At 34.8% G+C, this 17,073-nt stretch overlaps 1 protein-coding gene across 2 annotated transcripts in view; it reads left to right on the top strand.

Annotated features, from left to right (window-relative positions):
- USP9X (ubiquitin specific peptidase 9 X-linked) overlaps positions 1–17,073 on the top strand; it is a 101,154-nt gene that overhangs the window by 55,566 nt on the left and 28,515 nt on the right. For both annotated transcript variants that reach the window (XM_035315988.1, XM_035315987.1), the window contains exons 15-26: positions 834–921; positions 2,225–2,567; positions 4,208–4,303; positions 6,088–6,299; positions 8,032–8,272; positions 8,457–8,606; positions 8,715–8,835; positions 9,262–9,392; positions 9,652–9,930; positions 10,631–10,756; positions 13,332–13,457; positions 16,772–16,938. In XM_035315988.1, the coding sequence (XP_035171879.1) occupies positions 834–921; positions 2,225–2,567; positions 4,208–4,303; positions 6,088–6,299; positions 8,032–8,272; positions 8,457–8,606; positions 8,715–8,835; positions 9,262–9,392; positions 9,652–9,930; positions 10,631–10,756; positions 13,332–13,457; positions 16,772–16,938 (2,080 nt within the window). The remainder of the gene's footprint in view (positions 1–833; positions 922–2,224; positions 2,568–4,207; positions 4,304–6,087; positions 6,300–8,031; positions 8,273–8,456; positions 8,607–8,714; positions 8,836–9,261; positions 9,393–9,651; positions 9,931–10,630; positions 10,757–13,331; positions 13,458–16,771; positions 16,939–17,073) is intronic.

The following is a 17,073-nucleotide window of genomic DNA, read 5'->3' as shown; positions in this document are numbered from 1 at the left end:
TTCTCTTCTGTTTTCACAAGGAATTAAAGAAGATCATTAAATTATTTGAGAAACACCTAGATTGTATCTCTTGGGGGGGGAGGGGTTAGAAACCAAAATGTGTTTGTGTGAAGCAAACAACTGCTTGCTAAACAGTATTATGCACAGATTTGGCAAATTGTAGATAAATGTTTATTGTCTTATTTTCATATTGCACAACATTTGCTGTTTCAAGCTTGTCAGTATTACAGGAATTTGTTTTTGTACTTGCAAGCTTGCAGTAAGTAAGCTTGTCATATACTTTATTCCTCTGTGCTATAATGTATATAGCTACTTAGAAAGGTGTTAAAAGCCTGGAGTTGTGGGTTCCTCTGGGGAGAAAAACCCTAAAAATTTAAAAAGTTATGGAGATGCTCTGTAATAAAATTAGAGCATCCTTAAGAAAAAACACCGTATAATCTGAATGATATGCTTGATATGCTTTTATTTTAACTGACTTACTTCCCAATGAAAATGTATTTACTGAGGAAGAATTAATTTGAATAAGTAGAATGAAGTTTCTTGATTATTCAGTAATAGTTTCATTATACTGAATGGTGAGCACATATATCTGTATGTAAGTGTTCGTTGATGTGATAAGAGCCCTCAGAAATCTTTGCCTATACCCATTTTAATTTAGAATGTAGTATTAACTGTTAGGCTGCTGAAAATGATTTTTGTAATCCTTCCTGAAAATTCATTGTCCCTTAGTATTAATTATGTTTTGGCTATCAAGTTTTCAAATACATCCTGTCCTTTAGAGTCAGCATGTCTTCTCAGCATGTATTGTCTAATAAAACTTTTTATATTTGCAGAGCATGGTGAATATGATCCACAAACTGTAAGACCAGGAAGCAGATACAGTCATGTGCAAGAAGTACAAGAGCGACTTAATTTTTTACGGTTAGTTTTAACTTAACCTTTTTTTTGTTTTGTTTTGTTTTTTACTTTGGTAGGATTATCTTGAATACTTGAAAGAAAAAAAGTCATGCTAGCTGTTTTTCTTAACTTTAAGCTGTTATATTAACTTCTTTCAAAACTCAGGTGCAAAAATGGGCCAAGTGGGTGGGTTTTGTTTGTTTTCTTTTGTTTTTTTTTCAGAAAGTTTCTATGCTAGTATAGGAATAACCAGTTGAAGTTCATTAGCATCTTTGTAATCCATAGCTCTGATTTTGCCCTAAGATATCTATGGGCTTTTTCTGTCTGTGTGCAGAACCCTACTGACATGAATACAATATGCATGAGGATACAGCTACACGCATATTAGGATAACATAGCTGAAACTTTGAAATACTCCAAGTAAATTTATGCCCACATGTCCTTACTGTAGTACCACGCCAAATCTAAGTCCATGTTCATAAATTGATATGTACTGGTGTCATACACTGATACTAGGTAGTCAGCCTTAGGAGGTTGGAAAAGATACACATATTCAAAAAAAAAAAAAAGACTTTTTAATACTAGCTGTTTGAATAAAATAAAAAAATCAAAGGATCTCTGCTCAAGAAAGAGCTGCAGTATGTTGATGCTATTCAGGTGCATACTCACAGCTTTTTCTTGCTTGGTTTTGACTTTTTTTTTAGACTGGTAAAAATATTTTTAAGAACTTTCATTATCCCTTGTTTTTCATGAAGCGTTCTTAGTGTTAACCTTCATAATCGAAGTTTTTAATAGTTCTTTAATAATAATTTACCACAGATCAAAAACTTACAACTAGATTTTTTTTTTACTTCTGCTTCTAGTTCTATTCTAGAAAATCAATCCCTTATTTTGTGGTTTTGCTAAAGCAAGAGCTAAAACGTAATTGTGAATGACTGCAGAAGTGATTTAATCTCTTGTGCTGTGACCTGACTTCAAAATGAATTGTTTACCTTAGGAGATGTGCATGTATATATATTATGTATACAGTGCTTGGTATTTTAGTGTAAAACATTTTTTGCCTAATTTTATTCCTTTCTTGTTTGAAATACGATGTTGTGACGGCTGCAAACTTTTACCAGGAAATCATGGGGCTAACTATGAGAGGACTGATGATGTAAATATAGTTTTCAGAACTGTACTTACATGCTTGTGTGTGTTTGTGGGTGTGTGTATATATATACATGTCTAAAATGCATATTCAAATTGTTGCTTGTATTTCTTGCTGAATTGTAACTGTAGATGTCAACTAGACAGTGCTGTTAATTGTCTCTTTGTTTTGCTCAAGATTTTTATTGAAGGATGGTCAGCTGTGGCTCTGTGCCCCTCAGGCGAAGCAAATATGGAAGTGTTTAGCTGAAAATGCGGTTTATCTTTGTGATCGCGAAGCCTGTTTTAAATGGTATTCCAAACTAATGGGGGATGAACCAGACTTAGACCCTGACATTAATAAGGACTTCTTTGAAAATAATGTGCTTCAGCTGGATCCTTCCCTATTAACAGAAAATGGAATGAAATGTTTTGAACGTTTCTTCAAAGCTGTGAACTGTCGAGAAGGGAAACTAGTAGCAAAAAGACGAGCCTATATGATGGATGATCTGGAATTAATAGGATTAGACTACCTTTGGAGGGTAAGTTAATGGGAGGAAATAGCTGAAAGGTTAACTATTAAGTCCTTCTTAATCTTTTTCTTTAAATATTTTAAGAATGTGTAATTTATTACTTACAGACTAGAATTACAAAAAGCTTCCTTTTCTATTTAAGTACATAGGCATTGACTCTGCTGTCTTTCCAGCAGGTAAGTTGGTAGCATTGCAGACTGGTCTGTGGACTTGAGAATTTAATGGGAATTTATTTGAAACATCAAGTATATTTATGTGTGCATATGAGATTAAAAACTTGTCTGTATTGAAAACTTGTCTGTATTGTTTAGGAAGAATCATTCATGGTGTATCGTCTGTAGGTCTTCTCTCTCTCCCTGTGTACACATACAATTCATTTTATCGACTTGATAAGCTTACTCATGTTATTCCTTCCAGTGTGGTAAACTGGAGTGATTCCAGATTAGACCAAGTGATGACTGGTTTGATTCCTCTTGTATCCACAGCCTTTTGCCTAAACATGGTTATAGCTTTTCAATGAAAGCATTATAGCTTCTTTGTAAAAGTGTTCTGAAGCTGGCCAAATCCAGTAGTGAAAAACATCAGTATCCAATTTAATGCTTATTTTTTCAGTCTTTCTAGTTCTGAAGAGCTGTGTAGAACCCACAGTAGCACGCTGTGGTGTGGTTGTTGTGACTGTTTTGGATACCACACTGTGTGTAAGGCAGGAGTCTTCAGGAGTTTTGTTTGTGGCTTGTTGAAGGGTTAGGTGTTTTAATCATCACGGTAACAGTTAAAACCAGAGTAGATTGGGATTTTTATACAAGTAAGTTCTGACGCAGTGGTTGAGTACAAAGTGCCCAAGTAATGCTAGACACAATGCTAGCATATGTTAGTTGTGGGAATCAACTTAATTGGATCTGCCCTGCCGTTTGGCAGCATGACAACTCATGACACATCAGCCCAGTATCCTGCAGAGGTTGCCTGTAGGGGCTGCTTTCAGTGTCCATGAAGATGTGGTAGATGTTAATGGAAATCTAGATTATCAGAAAAATAACTCATTCCCTTATACCTCTCCCACCCAACCCTGGTCATTTAAAATACTTGAAAATTCTGGTTTTAGATCTTTAATATGGATTGTTTAAGCATCTCAGAGGTATAAGTTTTATAATGCTGTTCTTAATAACATAGTTCAAATGCCCAGATTCCCTAAAGGAATACTAACACAGAGTTTGCAAGTTTGGTATGTCTAGCTCATTCAAGAATAGAGGTCAAGAGTACAGTCAAGAATGCAGTCAAGAATACAGTCAAATATATGTAACTTGAAGACAGACTTGAATGCTAATATTTTAACAAGTTGTCTTATTTTCTTACATAAAAATGGAAATGTAATGTGAAGGTGAAACAGTACTTTCATTCTGTTTATAAAACATCACCTTTTTTTTCTAGCTCTAAACTCCCTTTAAATACTTGGTTTTTAATTTTGACTCTTACACGGTTAACTAGTATAATTTGTATTGGTTGTATGCAACTAAGCATTTTTGCTACTTCCACCTTATAAATTAGACTTACTGTGCCATGATATTTGTATGTAGTTGTTTTTAAATTTTATACCATAAAGTTGTAACTTGTTCTAATATACTTTTTTGTTTGTTTTTTAATTACACAAGGTTGTGATTCAGGGAAATGATGACATCGCAAACAGAGCAATAGATCTTCTTAAAGAGATCTATACTAATCTTGGCCCAAGGTTACAAGTTAATCAGGTAAAAATAACAAATTATAATGTGATAGAAAAACAGTAGTAAAATTTAGTTCAGTGTTATTTTTATGCTTGAAAGCCTTGAAATAGGGGGTGGTTTCCTTGTTTTAAAGAGTATACTTCTGAGTCCAGCAGTCAGACATGGAATTAAGAGTATTTTCTGATATGTATGGACTGAGCTCTGATAAATCTTTCGCATTAAATTTATCTGTTGTATTTGCTCTTTCTACTCACAAAACAGCCCATATCATATACTTAAGAAAACTGTCTGAGCTTCCAGTTGTGGTACTTGCACAAGTATGGCTGGATCTGATGAGTGTTGTCACAAGCTAATGTAATATTTTTCCTCTTGTCCCTTATAGAGGATCACAATGTTCCGTATAATTGTCAGGCTGAACTCTAGCAAATCAGATATTTTCTCCCTCCATTAATTTTTGCAGGGAGATGCATTTCAGTGAACAGAGAGAGAAGATAATAACTTTCTGAAAGGTCAGGGGAAGTAAACCATTGGGATTTCTCAAATTTGGGGGCAGAATATTGTCCTCCAGACAATCTCCAATTGATATCTTGCCAGTTTTATTTCTTAACTCTCATTTTCTTAGTTTTTGTCAAAAAAAAAAAAAGTTTTTACAGACTTCCAAACTGCCAGTTTAGTAGCTAGTAAATTGGGTTTCTTGACATAGCATCATAGAACAGCTCAGGTTGGAAGGAACCTTAAAGACCACCTGGTTCCAACCCCAACTATGGGCAGGGACACCTCCCCCCAGACCAGGCTGCCCAAAGCCCCATCCAGCCTGGCCTTGAACACCTCCAGGCATGGGGCATTCACAGCTTCTCTGGGCAACCTGTGCCACTGCCTCACCACCCTCACTGTGAACATTTTTTTCCCACTACCTAATCTAAATCTACTCTCTTTCACTTTAAAGCCATTACCCCTTGTCCTGTCACTACACTCCCTAACAGAGTCCCTCCACAGCTTTCCTATAGGCCCCCCTTAGGTACTGGAAGGATACTATAAGTCTCTCCAGAGCCTTCTCTTCTCTGGACTGAACAACCTCAGCTCCCTCAGCCTTTCTTCGTAGGAAAGGTGCTCCAGACCTTTGATCATCCTCATGGTCCTCCTGTAGCTATCAGTACTTATTATGTACTGATAGTACATATAGTACATAGTACTTACTATGCAGACTTAATACAGTCTGCAGTGGAAGCATTTTCTTATACCTGGAGACTTCAGACCTTTTACGATGATACTATAGGTTGTATGTCCGTCTAGGTCAGGCACAGGGTGGTGCTAGGAATCAGGCAGAAGGAAGAGATGTGCTGCAGTTGCCACTATACTTACTGTAGCTTTAAAGTCTGTTTATGCAGAAAAATAGGCTATTTGGAACTAGGTTGTTAGACTTAAAAAATAAAAAACTGGTTTTCTCTAGCTTTATGTTCACTCTTAGTGTAAAGAAAGTTAACCTATCCTAGATTGTCAGCTCAGGATTCTTTAATGAAGTCTGAGTTACTGAATAAGAAGTCCAATTTAGTATTCTCTGTGCAAACTTCCACTTTTCTATTGAAGTGCGGGTTTATGCTCGACAGTTACAACTACTGATAACCTGTGCAAGGCTTTTGACGTGTGTGCTAAATTAGAGCTCATTTGCTATGCGAGCTTATTCTAACACGGAATAAAACTGCTTTATGGAGCAACTTACCTGTTTTTTATTTCTACCATTTGATCATCTAGCTGAATGATATTATATAGCATTTGTTGTAAATACGCCAATTTTTAAATGTAAATAGGTAGTGATTCATGAAGACTTCATTCAGTCCTGTTTCGATCGTCTCAAAGCCTCCTATGATACATTATGTGTGTTGGATGGAGATAAAGACAGTATTAATTGTGCAAGACAGGAAGCAATACGAATGGTCAGAGTGTTGACTGTTTTAAGAGAGTATATAAATGAATGTGACAGTGATTACCATGAAGAGAGAACTATCCTACCTATGTCAAGGTATGTGTGAAAATGCACTACTATTATTTTGATTTCTGTTAACTAAAGTATTATTAACGTCTTTGATTTTATATTGTGAAGTGTTTCTGTTCATAGGTTGTATTTATGGATTTTAAAAATTCTGTTTTCCCTATATCTCTCTTATCCATGTATTCTCTATCTGTAGTGATTTGTGTTTTTTTGAAGGAACAGGCATTCTGCTTTACATGAGAGGGACAAGAGACCTGAGAATAACCTTGATTCTGGTCTTTTGCTTTAGAACTGGCACAGTGTACCTTGTGGCTAGGTTGTTTTGGATGTATTTCCTTTTTGCAAATACGTACTTAAAAGTAATACTATTCTTTACATTAGCATGGGCAAACCCTCTTTTTTTTTCATAGTCCTGTCATACGAAAAACATGTTGCCAATGTGTGTCTTATTCCTCAGGAGTTGTTTGGAGATGTTGATCTTACTTGGCAGGCTTAAATTTAGTGCTACCTCTAAATGAAATATTCTTTATGTTCCCCATAAAAAGAGGAAGAGGAGAAATGACACTTGAAAGTGCATTTATTTTGTATACCTTCACTCTTCTGTTTGGAAAGTTAAGCCTTGGGTAAAAACTTCAATCCTAGCTGTTCCTTCTTTAACTCTGTCTTCAGTACAAAGAAGAGGGAAGCGCTTAAATCCAGTGTTGTGTAGATTTTTCATAAAGAAAATAATTTATTTCATCAGAGAGGAAAGCAGAAGAGAAGAAAACTAACTGTTGCAGTGTTAGTAGCTGCTGCATGTGGGAAGAAATTCTCAAAAAGAAATAAGGGATATACTGAGCATGGATTTATGATAGCATATCATAATATATAAATAAGGAATATACTGAGTATATGGATCTATGATGCAGTTAATGTGTATTTTTAATAATGATTGGGGGTTGCTGCCCCCCTTCTATTAAATGACTTATTTGTCAAGAAAACTGAAGAGATTCTGCTTCTTCGTGATGTGGCAGTAGTGCTCCTACAGCATTTTATTGTATATATTGATTGCAAGTGCATCTTGTTTATATGGGCATTTAGTTGTTCAGACTTTTTCACAGGTTTTGTTAGCAAGAAGCTCTTATGAGGAATTTTTGCCTTCTTTTGTTGTATGGGATTAGTTTGCTGGGGTTATCTAGACACATCTTTCCTAGTAGATGCCCTGCCAATGTGCAAAGTGTAGTCACTGCTCATGTGAAAATGTTTCTTCCTTTTTTTTTTTTAACTTCTGTTTTAATTTTCAAGAGCATTGGGATTTTAAAAGTGCAATTCTAATATAAAACTTTTAACAGCTTTTGACAGAAGGCATTGGTGACCTGATGGCTTTTTCTCATCATGCTATATTTGAAAACTGTGTTATGTTACTAAAAGAGCAAAACATAGTTGCCAGTTTGATAGAGCTTTATTTCCTTTTGATCAGAAAATTACAAGCAAGAGAAATGATCTAAAACTTTTTTTAAAAAAAAAAAAAAAGAGCTTTTTTTTACAGTTCTGTTAGTGTTTATAACCTGACTGTAAAGTTGACTGTTTTAATGCAGTTGTGCAGCTCTTGAAAGTTACTCTGTGTGTTAAGTTTGCACGATTGCTGGTTCCTTCACAAAATAATCTTATGCTGGAGTATCCCACCATATGTAAAGATTTGATGAAATACAAAGTAAGAGCAGGAAAAATTAACATATTTCATGAGGGCAAAAGAAACTTTATCTGGTTTGTTTATTTTCAGAGCTTTCCGTGGTAAACATATCACGCTGGTAGTTCGTTTCCCAAATCAAGGCCGACAGGTGGAAGATCTGGATATTTGGTCTCACACAAATGACACAATTGGCCAAGTACGACGTTGTATTCTCAATCGTATTAAAGCCAACAGTGCACACACAAAAGTAGAACTGTTCATTGGTGGTGAGCTGGTGGATCCTGCAGATGATAGAAAATTAATTGGCCAATTGAATCTCAAAGATAAAACGGTAAGTGTTGCAAGTTGATGATTTATTTTGCTTGTCTTTTGTAAATGCTTAAAAATACCATCACTTACTCTGAAGCAGTTCCATTCCTCCTTGTAATGTGCCACTAACATTCTATCAGATTTTTATTTAGTAAAGAATCTTCATTTATGTGTAATCTTAATAAAACTGTGATTGTGTTTTGCAGCTAATTACAGCTAAGCTCACACAGATAAATTCTAATATGCCTTCGAGTCCTGATAGTTCTTCTGACTCTTCAACTGGTTCTCCGGGCAACCATGGTAATCACTACAGTGATGGTCCAAACCCGGAAGTTGAAAGCTGTTTGCCTGGAGTGGTAAGCATGTACTGAAATGATAGTTTAAAAACATTTCTTCCCCTATACTTTGTCTTTAATTATTTTTGTGTTTTTCTGTTTGTTTGTTTTTAACTTGCTTGTTTCAAGATCATGTCACTGCATCCTCGATACATTTCTTTCCTTTGGCAAGTCGCAGACTTGGGCAGTAGCCTAAATATGCCACCTCTTAGAGATGGAGCACGTGTTCTTATGAAGCTCATGCCACCAGGTAAAACTTAATTTCATCCCGTTTTGTCTTGGTGACTATATTTGTAATTTGTTACATAAAAATGTAATCAGGGAAATGTTTTCTGCTTCCTTCTGATTTATTGGTATTGTAATTCATGACTGTTACTAATTAGGGTTGTAAGTGTACTTGCCAAATCGGTTATTTCTTGCCGGTCATGTAAATGTACATAGTTTGTAATTGATGCTGGGATTCAGTCCCACAGTGCTGTGAAAATAAAGAGAAGCATTGTATTTTGAAATGATTTTGTGGCAGTGCTTTAGCAGGATCGCATTTGTACTGACGGAAATAAACAATGCACAACACTTAGTCTGATGTCTGTCAGTCACATTGGCAATTGTGAATGGTATTGAATTGTTCTGAAGTATCTGTATTGCAAAATGTTTATAAATTGTGTTTTTATCGCAGATAACACTACGGTTGAGAAACTAAGAGCTATTTGTTTAGATCATGCAAAACTTGGGGAAAGCAGCCTTAGTCCATCCCTTGACTCTCTATTCTTTGGTCCTTCTGCCTCACAAGTGCTATATCTAACAGAGGTTTGTGATGCTTTGCCTTTCCTTTGAAAAATAAAAATCTTCAACTTTTTTTTTTGACAATCTTTTCTGTAACACTATGGAAACCTAAGATCATACACTGTTCAGTAATGAACGATACCTAATAGTTTACTGGAGTAAACTGGTGCATGGCCAGTACTGTCAAAGCATTGCTTAAGAAGTATATCAGCATAGTCTCATGTTTAATCATCCATATTTGAGCTAGTGCACCTCTGTTAACTCTTTGTGTTTGGTTCTACAGGTAGTTTATGCCTTGTTAATGCCTGCCAGTGCACCTCTGGGAGAAGATGCTAGTGACTTCCAATACAACTTCTTAAAAAGTGGTGGTTTGCCTCTTGTATTGAGCATGCTGACTAGAAATAACTTCCTGCCAAATGCAGATATGGAAACTCGGAGGGGTGCTTATCTTAATGCTCTAAAAATAGCCAAGTTACTGCTAACAGCAATTGGATATGGCCATGTTCGAGCAGTGGCAGAAGCTTGTCAGCCAGTTGTGGAAGGCACAAGTACAATTTCACCGGTAATATAAATCTTTCTTGATGAAAATAGCAACGTATTGTGAATTTATATTGTCTGACGTGACATCTGTCTATACTCTTAGTTGACAATCTCTTAAAGCAAGTTGCATGTCAAGAACTCACAGTACTTTCAGGTAATGTTGTGTGAGAAATCTAAAAAATAGAGAACAAATCCTGTTTCTTTCTGACTGTAGAAAGTCAGGTGTGAGTTCTACCTGGCTTTATACATGCTTTTCGACAGTTCGCATGGTTGTCAGTACAGGTAACTTCCAGTTTTGAGGTACATCTATACCATAGACGTGAGCTCAGATTCTTTTGGTCTGCTGAGTCTTTTGAAGGGCTTGTGGCTTCCTTTTCAGATCACTTCCATTACATGTCTAAAGTAATAGATTTTGTGCTTGTTCAACATGTTAGTTTTTCTACATCCAAACAAATATGGTGTAAGTCAATATTTTATTTCTGTCCTCTAATAGTAGGCCTCTGGCATAGAGCCCAAAGTTTAAAATTTGCTGCCGTCTTTCTTGGACAGTTGTTTTCATGCATTCCACCTTTCTTTTTTTCTTTGAAGTTCTTTCCCAAGTAATTGCTTCAAAGCAACTTTTCCTTCCAAGATCTTACGTACTATTACCAAAGCCTTCCAAGTAAATGTATATTGTCATATCTTCTTTTTTTTCCCTTGTAAAATAAAATACTTTCTTACAGGTAAACCAGGCGACACATGACCAGGCAGTGGTGCTACAAAATGCCCTACAAAACATTCCTAACCCAACTTCAGAATGCATGCTAAGAAATGTAGCAATACGTCTTGCACAGCAAATATCTGATGAGGTTTGTAAATTCCTTTGTGTATCTTTTTTTTCCAGGAGTATCATTTTTTTTATTATTGCTATTAAATTTATAACTTTGTAATAAATAGAATTTCCTCCTTCAATGTCATGAAATGTTTTTGGTAATGTTTGTATATGGTTAATAAGCTGTTAACTAATTGAAAATATTTCATGAATTGTTTCCATATTGAATTATGAAATTCCAAGTCTAATAGCATGAAGAGACTTAAGTGAGCTAGGTTTCACACAAGCTCTTTAATGGGTTGTGAATAATTATTGAACTTATATCAGAATTTAGGAAACTCAATGTAATATATTTAAAGAAGTTAGTGGCATTGAGGTTTGTTTTCAAAAAATATTTTAGTGATAATTTCTTATTTTCTTGGTTTTCTTTTATGTTTTGGGTTCTAAGTAATATTCTCTTGAAAAGAAACATCGAAAATGGGAGGAAATTTTAAATATTGAGCATGATTTTAAATAGTAGAAGATAAGTCTAAAATACTTACCAGTATATCTTTATATATTGAAACCACTTAAATAATGGAAGTGGAAAAATGAATTGTGGAGATGGGTAAGGTTAAACAGTGTGCTTTGCAAATATAGTACTCCATTTGTATGGTACTATATGGTATGACCAACCACATTTGGATTTGGTATTGAGTCATATTAGTGAAAACATTAGTTAATTCTGCTGAATTCTGAAGGTGAAGCTAAAATCGGATTTTCTGCAGCTTATTCTGTCAACTTGAATTGAGATTTCTGTTTCCAATGTGGAAGCAGTGAATGTTATTGTTCGATACTGTACAGAATCTTTGCAAAGCTATCTCCAGAACATTTCTGAGATACCTAAATACAAGCAGTTTTATATGATCATCTTAATGCTGAAAAGTAGAAAATAACTCTTTTATGAACAAAGAGAATTGTCCGAAGAAAGCACATTGTACTAGACTGAACTATCTGTCTTCCATTAGTGGTGGTATTGCATATATAGGTGATTTTATATGTAAAATCAGCCAGTTAAACTATATGTTAAATCAGCCAGTTAAAATCAGCCAGTTAAACCAGTTAAAATCAGCCAGTTAAACTAAATTTAATTAACTTTCTTCCACAGAAGAAGATTCTTCTGATATTAGGTATGAATAAGGGCCTTGTAAACGGTCCTCCATTTAAAATGGTTCATTTTGGAGGACTTCTAATAAATACATAATTACATTTTTTTTCTTTCAACAGGCACATCAAAGCAACAAAATCTGAATATCTTTTACAAATGGTTAATCAGTGTTGCTGTTTTTGTCTCTCTTTTGCTTTTCTGATGGTCAAAGACTTCCCTCCTGACCTCACAATTAAAAAAAGAGAAATGTAAAAAATAAAAAATAAAAAATGCCATGGTTTCTGTAGGCCAGGCAGAGGACTACAGCAGAGGGAGAAATCTCACCTTTTTAAAAAGGGTTTTGGTGGTTCATGATTTTAAAACTGTGATGATATTAAATTTGAAAATGTTCTTTCTTTTGACAAATTTTCCTTGTATGCTGCTACTGTAAGATTTCTTTTGTTTGTGACAAATGTAAAATACCTATTTTCTTCTAGCTACTGTTAATGTTTAAAAGCAAGAATGTGCACTGTTCAGGTCTTCTGGTGAGGGTGGATTATTTGTTAAGCTTTTAGAGTCTCATATTAAATGTGGCCACTAGAAAAATTAAATTTGAAATTTTTGAGAACTGCCTACCATTGTTTTTTAAAGATTGCCCAATCTTTTGACAGTTTTACTTTCAATATGGACTTGAGTCGATGCAAACTATAAATGATGGCAGTAGTGTTTTGGCATTAATTTTGGTGTTGAAATGTGCTGTGACTTAAGTACATCAGTAGAAACTACTGGATGTTAACTCAGACCACATCTAAAATATTTGAGTAATTTTACATTCATAACTTGTGTGATCTGTGTTCTTACTCATTTTAAACCCTGTATAATTTGAATTCAGAAGAATCGCTTTATATATTAATGAGGTACTTGGTAGGCTTTAGTTTGTCTACTTGTCAACTAGCATGGTAATTCCGGGGCCGAATCCTAAAATAACTTAAACTTGTTACATTACTTCACAGGCCTTCCAGATGCATGCTTGTTTTTTGTTTTCAACTCAAGGAATTTTTAGCACTGAAGGAAAAAAATCAAATAATGAAATGTGTTCCAGTCATCGCTGAAGTAGCCAATAGCCTGTTCTCAAAACCTAGACTTAAATTGGTAGCTTCTGCTAGTTAGTTATTTATCAAAAATATTCATTTGTAGCATTATGATTTAAGATTGTGATACATCTGAAATACGTGCTACTTTATACCAACAATAAAATATTAACTAAGTGAAGTACAAATGCTTTTCTAGGTACAAAATCTTTTTTTCATATTTAAGGAAAAAATCAGAAAGTTATAATTTTTTTAATTTTAAACTTTCTATAAAGTTCATTATTTAGAGAAAATAGAATCCATGGCATCATTTTCTGCAACTGCTTTTTTATGTTACTTATGTTTTTGTTTACTTTGGCTTATTTCTGTTTTTGTGTGTGTGTGGTTTTTTCCAGGCTTCAAAATATATACCTGATATCTGTGTTATTAGAGCCGTACAAAAAATTGTCTGGGCATCAGGATGTGGGTCAGTTCAGCTTGTGTTCAGCTCTAATGAAGAAATCAGTAAAATTTACGAAAAGGTATGAAACTCTGTTCATTGTGGCTTGATTCTAGTGACAGCTCAAGAATACATCTGTTCTGTAAATTGCTGTGATATGTTTCCAGTACACTTATGTTCCATACCTAAATAAGCAACACTCATTTTTCTAGTGTTCAAATGCAAAAGGTCTGTTGTACGAAAGTTGATTTAAGGCATATATGCAGTCTGTAACATGAAACAAGAACTAATTCATCTGAAATTGACACTGAAGCACTGGTAAAACTCTCTAAATGCTAATTACATATTGTTTTCATTTCATTATGTAGATAGGTAAACCATGGTTTTACACATGGTTTACATGAATAGTTTGGAGTTGGGATATTTCATAACATTATCACATGTTGTGTTTAACCGGTGTTGCTTATAGTTATGAGAAATAGTAAACTATTTTGAGAGTAATTTTTTGTTGCTGTTCTCTGAACGTCTTGTTTGACTTAAAGAATCAAATTTACTACTCATTAATACTTCCGTGAGAGTAAAAGGGAAAGGAATGTATAGGGGGATCTAATTTTTGGTAGTACTAGTGGTTGTGTTTAGATGATCTGTTAGAGTACTTGAGCAAAATGCAACACCTTTCAATTTAGCTTATGTAGTGGTATCATAGCATCTGCTTCTGTTGTTACTAGAATGACCATGAAACAAGTTGCCCTTCACAGGCACTTTTTATTTTGAGGTGATAACTTGCATTTAAAATGTGGTTTGATTAATATGACAGTCCAGATGTTCTCTTACATCTGTACATTTGATGTGTATATTAAGAGCAGTGGAGTAGCAGAGAAAATATACCTGACCAAAAGTAAATAAAATCACATACAGACTTCTTATCCTCCCAACATGCTGACTTGTATTACAACTCTTGGTACAGCTGAGAGTATACCTTATGTTGTAGATTTAAATATGGTAAAGTTTATTTCCTACTTGGGTCAGTGATCAAATTGCTCAAGGATAATGCAGAAGGATATTGTCTTATTAAGGCTTAATAATACTCTGGTAAGCCATGAGTGCTCCTCCTTCACTGACTTAACACTATGTTGTAGCAGTTGCTTCTGTTGTTAACGACATTTTGGACATTCTTCTGTCAGATGTGTCTTATTTACTGTGTGATCTTAGAATCAGGTGATGAGGCGTTAGAGAAACAGATTAGGTTTCCCTTGATTTCAGTATCTTGCTTCTTTTTTCCTTGACATTTTTTTTGTGTGAAAAAATTTGCAGTTAAATTTTGTAAAAATATTTTCCAGCAATTGAGGTCTTAAATGAAATTTAACTCTGCATAGGTCTCAGGAAAGGCTTTTCAGAGTTTCATAATACCATTTTTATTGCTCATACTTCAAAGGTGTGGGTTTTTTTTGTTATTGTTTTGAGTTTTTTTTTTTCCAATTCTTGCAGCTTATATGGACATTTGTAATAAAAGGCAGGTGCATTTGGTTTATGCTAAGCAAAGCAGAAATAAAAATTGAAGGGGAAAATTGGAAAAAAATGCAGAAGTAATAAGTAATAAGGGGGAATAGAGTACATTTAGTTAACTTTTTCTCTCAATGTTATTTTATCACAGAAATAGATGAATATGATGCAAGAAAAGACATTAGTCTAGGATGTTGCATTTGCTTACAGAGCAGGAAAAATAACTGCTATAGGAGTTTTATAAAGATTGAATATATAAGTGACTGATGGACACTGGCTTATACTGAGAGCAAGCGATTTAAGAAAAATGCTTTATGTTTCTTCTTCTGTCAACCACTAAACTAGATTTTTTAATTAATTTATTTTTTTAACCCTTAAATTGTAAGAGCACTTTAAGTCTGTGGGGGAGAGATTTATCATTAAATGCTAGTCCAAGAAAAGGTGGGCTGAACTTGTTGGAATCGTAAATAAGTAGCACTTCAGACTGGTTTTAACTTCTGAAGAATGTTCTTGAGCAATTTAAGAGTATTCTGAACTTCACTCGTGAATTCAATTCAACTTTAAAGTCAAGATAAATTATTTTGAGAGCATAGATTTTACAGAATTTCTTCTGAGTACTGCCTAAGAAAATAGGGAATGGCAGTCCTCTTATTAGTGGATTGAGAAGACTGCATGCAACTTTCTGTCTGTCAGACTGCCGTTTCATTATTAGCTTAGAGAAGGCCCATAACTTTCTGAAGGACTACTCCAAGTATGCTGTTTATACAGACCAGTCAGCTCCTGTTGTCAGAATACAGAGAAGTACTTTGAGTACAAAATTCACTTTACCTTGCTACTAGATCCCTGCACCCATGCAGAAATAATTCTTTTTCTAAACAAGGCATCGGTGCTAAGCAGGCACAGTTCTGAACTTGTTGAAGCATTCTGCTTTTACCTTTGTGTCTTGAGACATCTCTGAATTGCTACATCCTCCCACTGTAGTGGTAGGGACCTTACTGATGTTTTAATCGCACAACTAAAACCAGTGTTTCTTGCTGGTCTGAGATATACTTGCCTTCTGCTGCTACTGTTTATGTTTACTCCTGTCTTTTGTATTGTTATCCTTTCTTTCTTCCTACTTAATCCTTCAGCGTATAAAACATAGTTACTTTGTTCTTCTGGTTAATGTCGCTAACCTGTAGCCACGATTACCGATGAATTAAGATGGAAACATACTCAGGTTTATTTTCTTCAGAACTTCTTCAAGCTAATTAATTTTGACTTAGTTGGAGAAGGGGGCTTGCTTCTATTCGTAAAGCAGTTACTTTGTTTAGTAGCCCCCAGATCAACTCATTTAAGTGTTTAATTGAAAGATTAAACTATGCACAGAAGCTATGTTACGAAACAGCTGAACCAAGTTTCAGTTTCTTCAAAATAGTGCTGAATTAATTCTAGCAGTGCTAAGAAGCTGTTGGTCAAGGTAATTGTGAGATTCAGAGTTTTGTAAAACTGAACTTCTTGATGCCTTATGCAGCACTATAGCTTTTCTCTGTTTTAATAATAACTGTTTTCAAACCTTCAAACTCGAGATTCTAAGTAGTACAGAAAAACATCTTATTGAAATTAAATAAACAACTAATTGCTGCAACTTCTGCCTACAAACTTCCTATTTAACTTCTGACTTAAGTTCATGCTTTGAATCCTCCTTTGAGAATCTCAGTACTGGAAGTTAAGACATCCTGAATAGTGCTTTGAATCACATCTGAGTAAAGTGCATAAAATATATAGCATTAATAATCCCTTAGTAAACAAGTTCATGGTTTGGGTTTGTATTTAGTATTTACACTGGAAGCTGGTTGGATTTCTCCAGATTTTTTTCCATCCTACGTTGTGCTCTCTTGTTTATCTTTACAGACAAATGCAGGAAACGAACCAGACATGGAAGATGAACAAGTTTGCTGTGAAGCATTGGAGGTGATGACCCTGTGTTTTGCTTTGATTCCAACAGCACTGGATGCACTCAGTAAAGAAAAGGCATGGCAGACATTTATCATTGATTTGCTATTGCACTGTCACAGCAAGTAAGTTTTATTGGTCTTTTTTGATCACAAGTATCATTTTCCAATCGAAAATGCATAGGTAGCCGATTGGTAGCCGATGACAGGATGCTCAGGAATGGCACACCGCTGCATCAAGGGAGGTTCAAAGTGGATATT

Source organism: Oxyura jamaicensis, chromosome 1 (assembly GCF_011077185.1).
Source record: "Oxyura jamaicensis isolate SHBP4307 breed ruddy duck chromosome 1, BPBGC_Ojam_1.0, whole genome shotgun sequence".
In the NCBI taxonomy this organism is placed as follows: domain Eukaryota; kingdom Metazoa; phylum Chordata; class Aves; order Anseriformes; family Anatidae; genus Oxyura; species Oxyura jamaicensis.
Note: the sequence above shows the minus strand (reverse complement) of the source record. Positions and strands in the feature narration are given on the sequence as shown.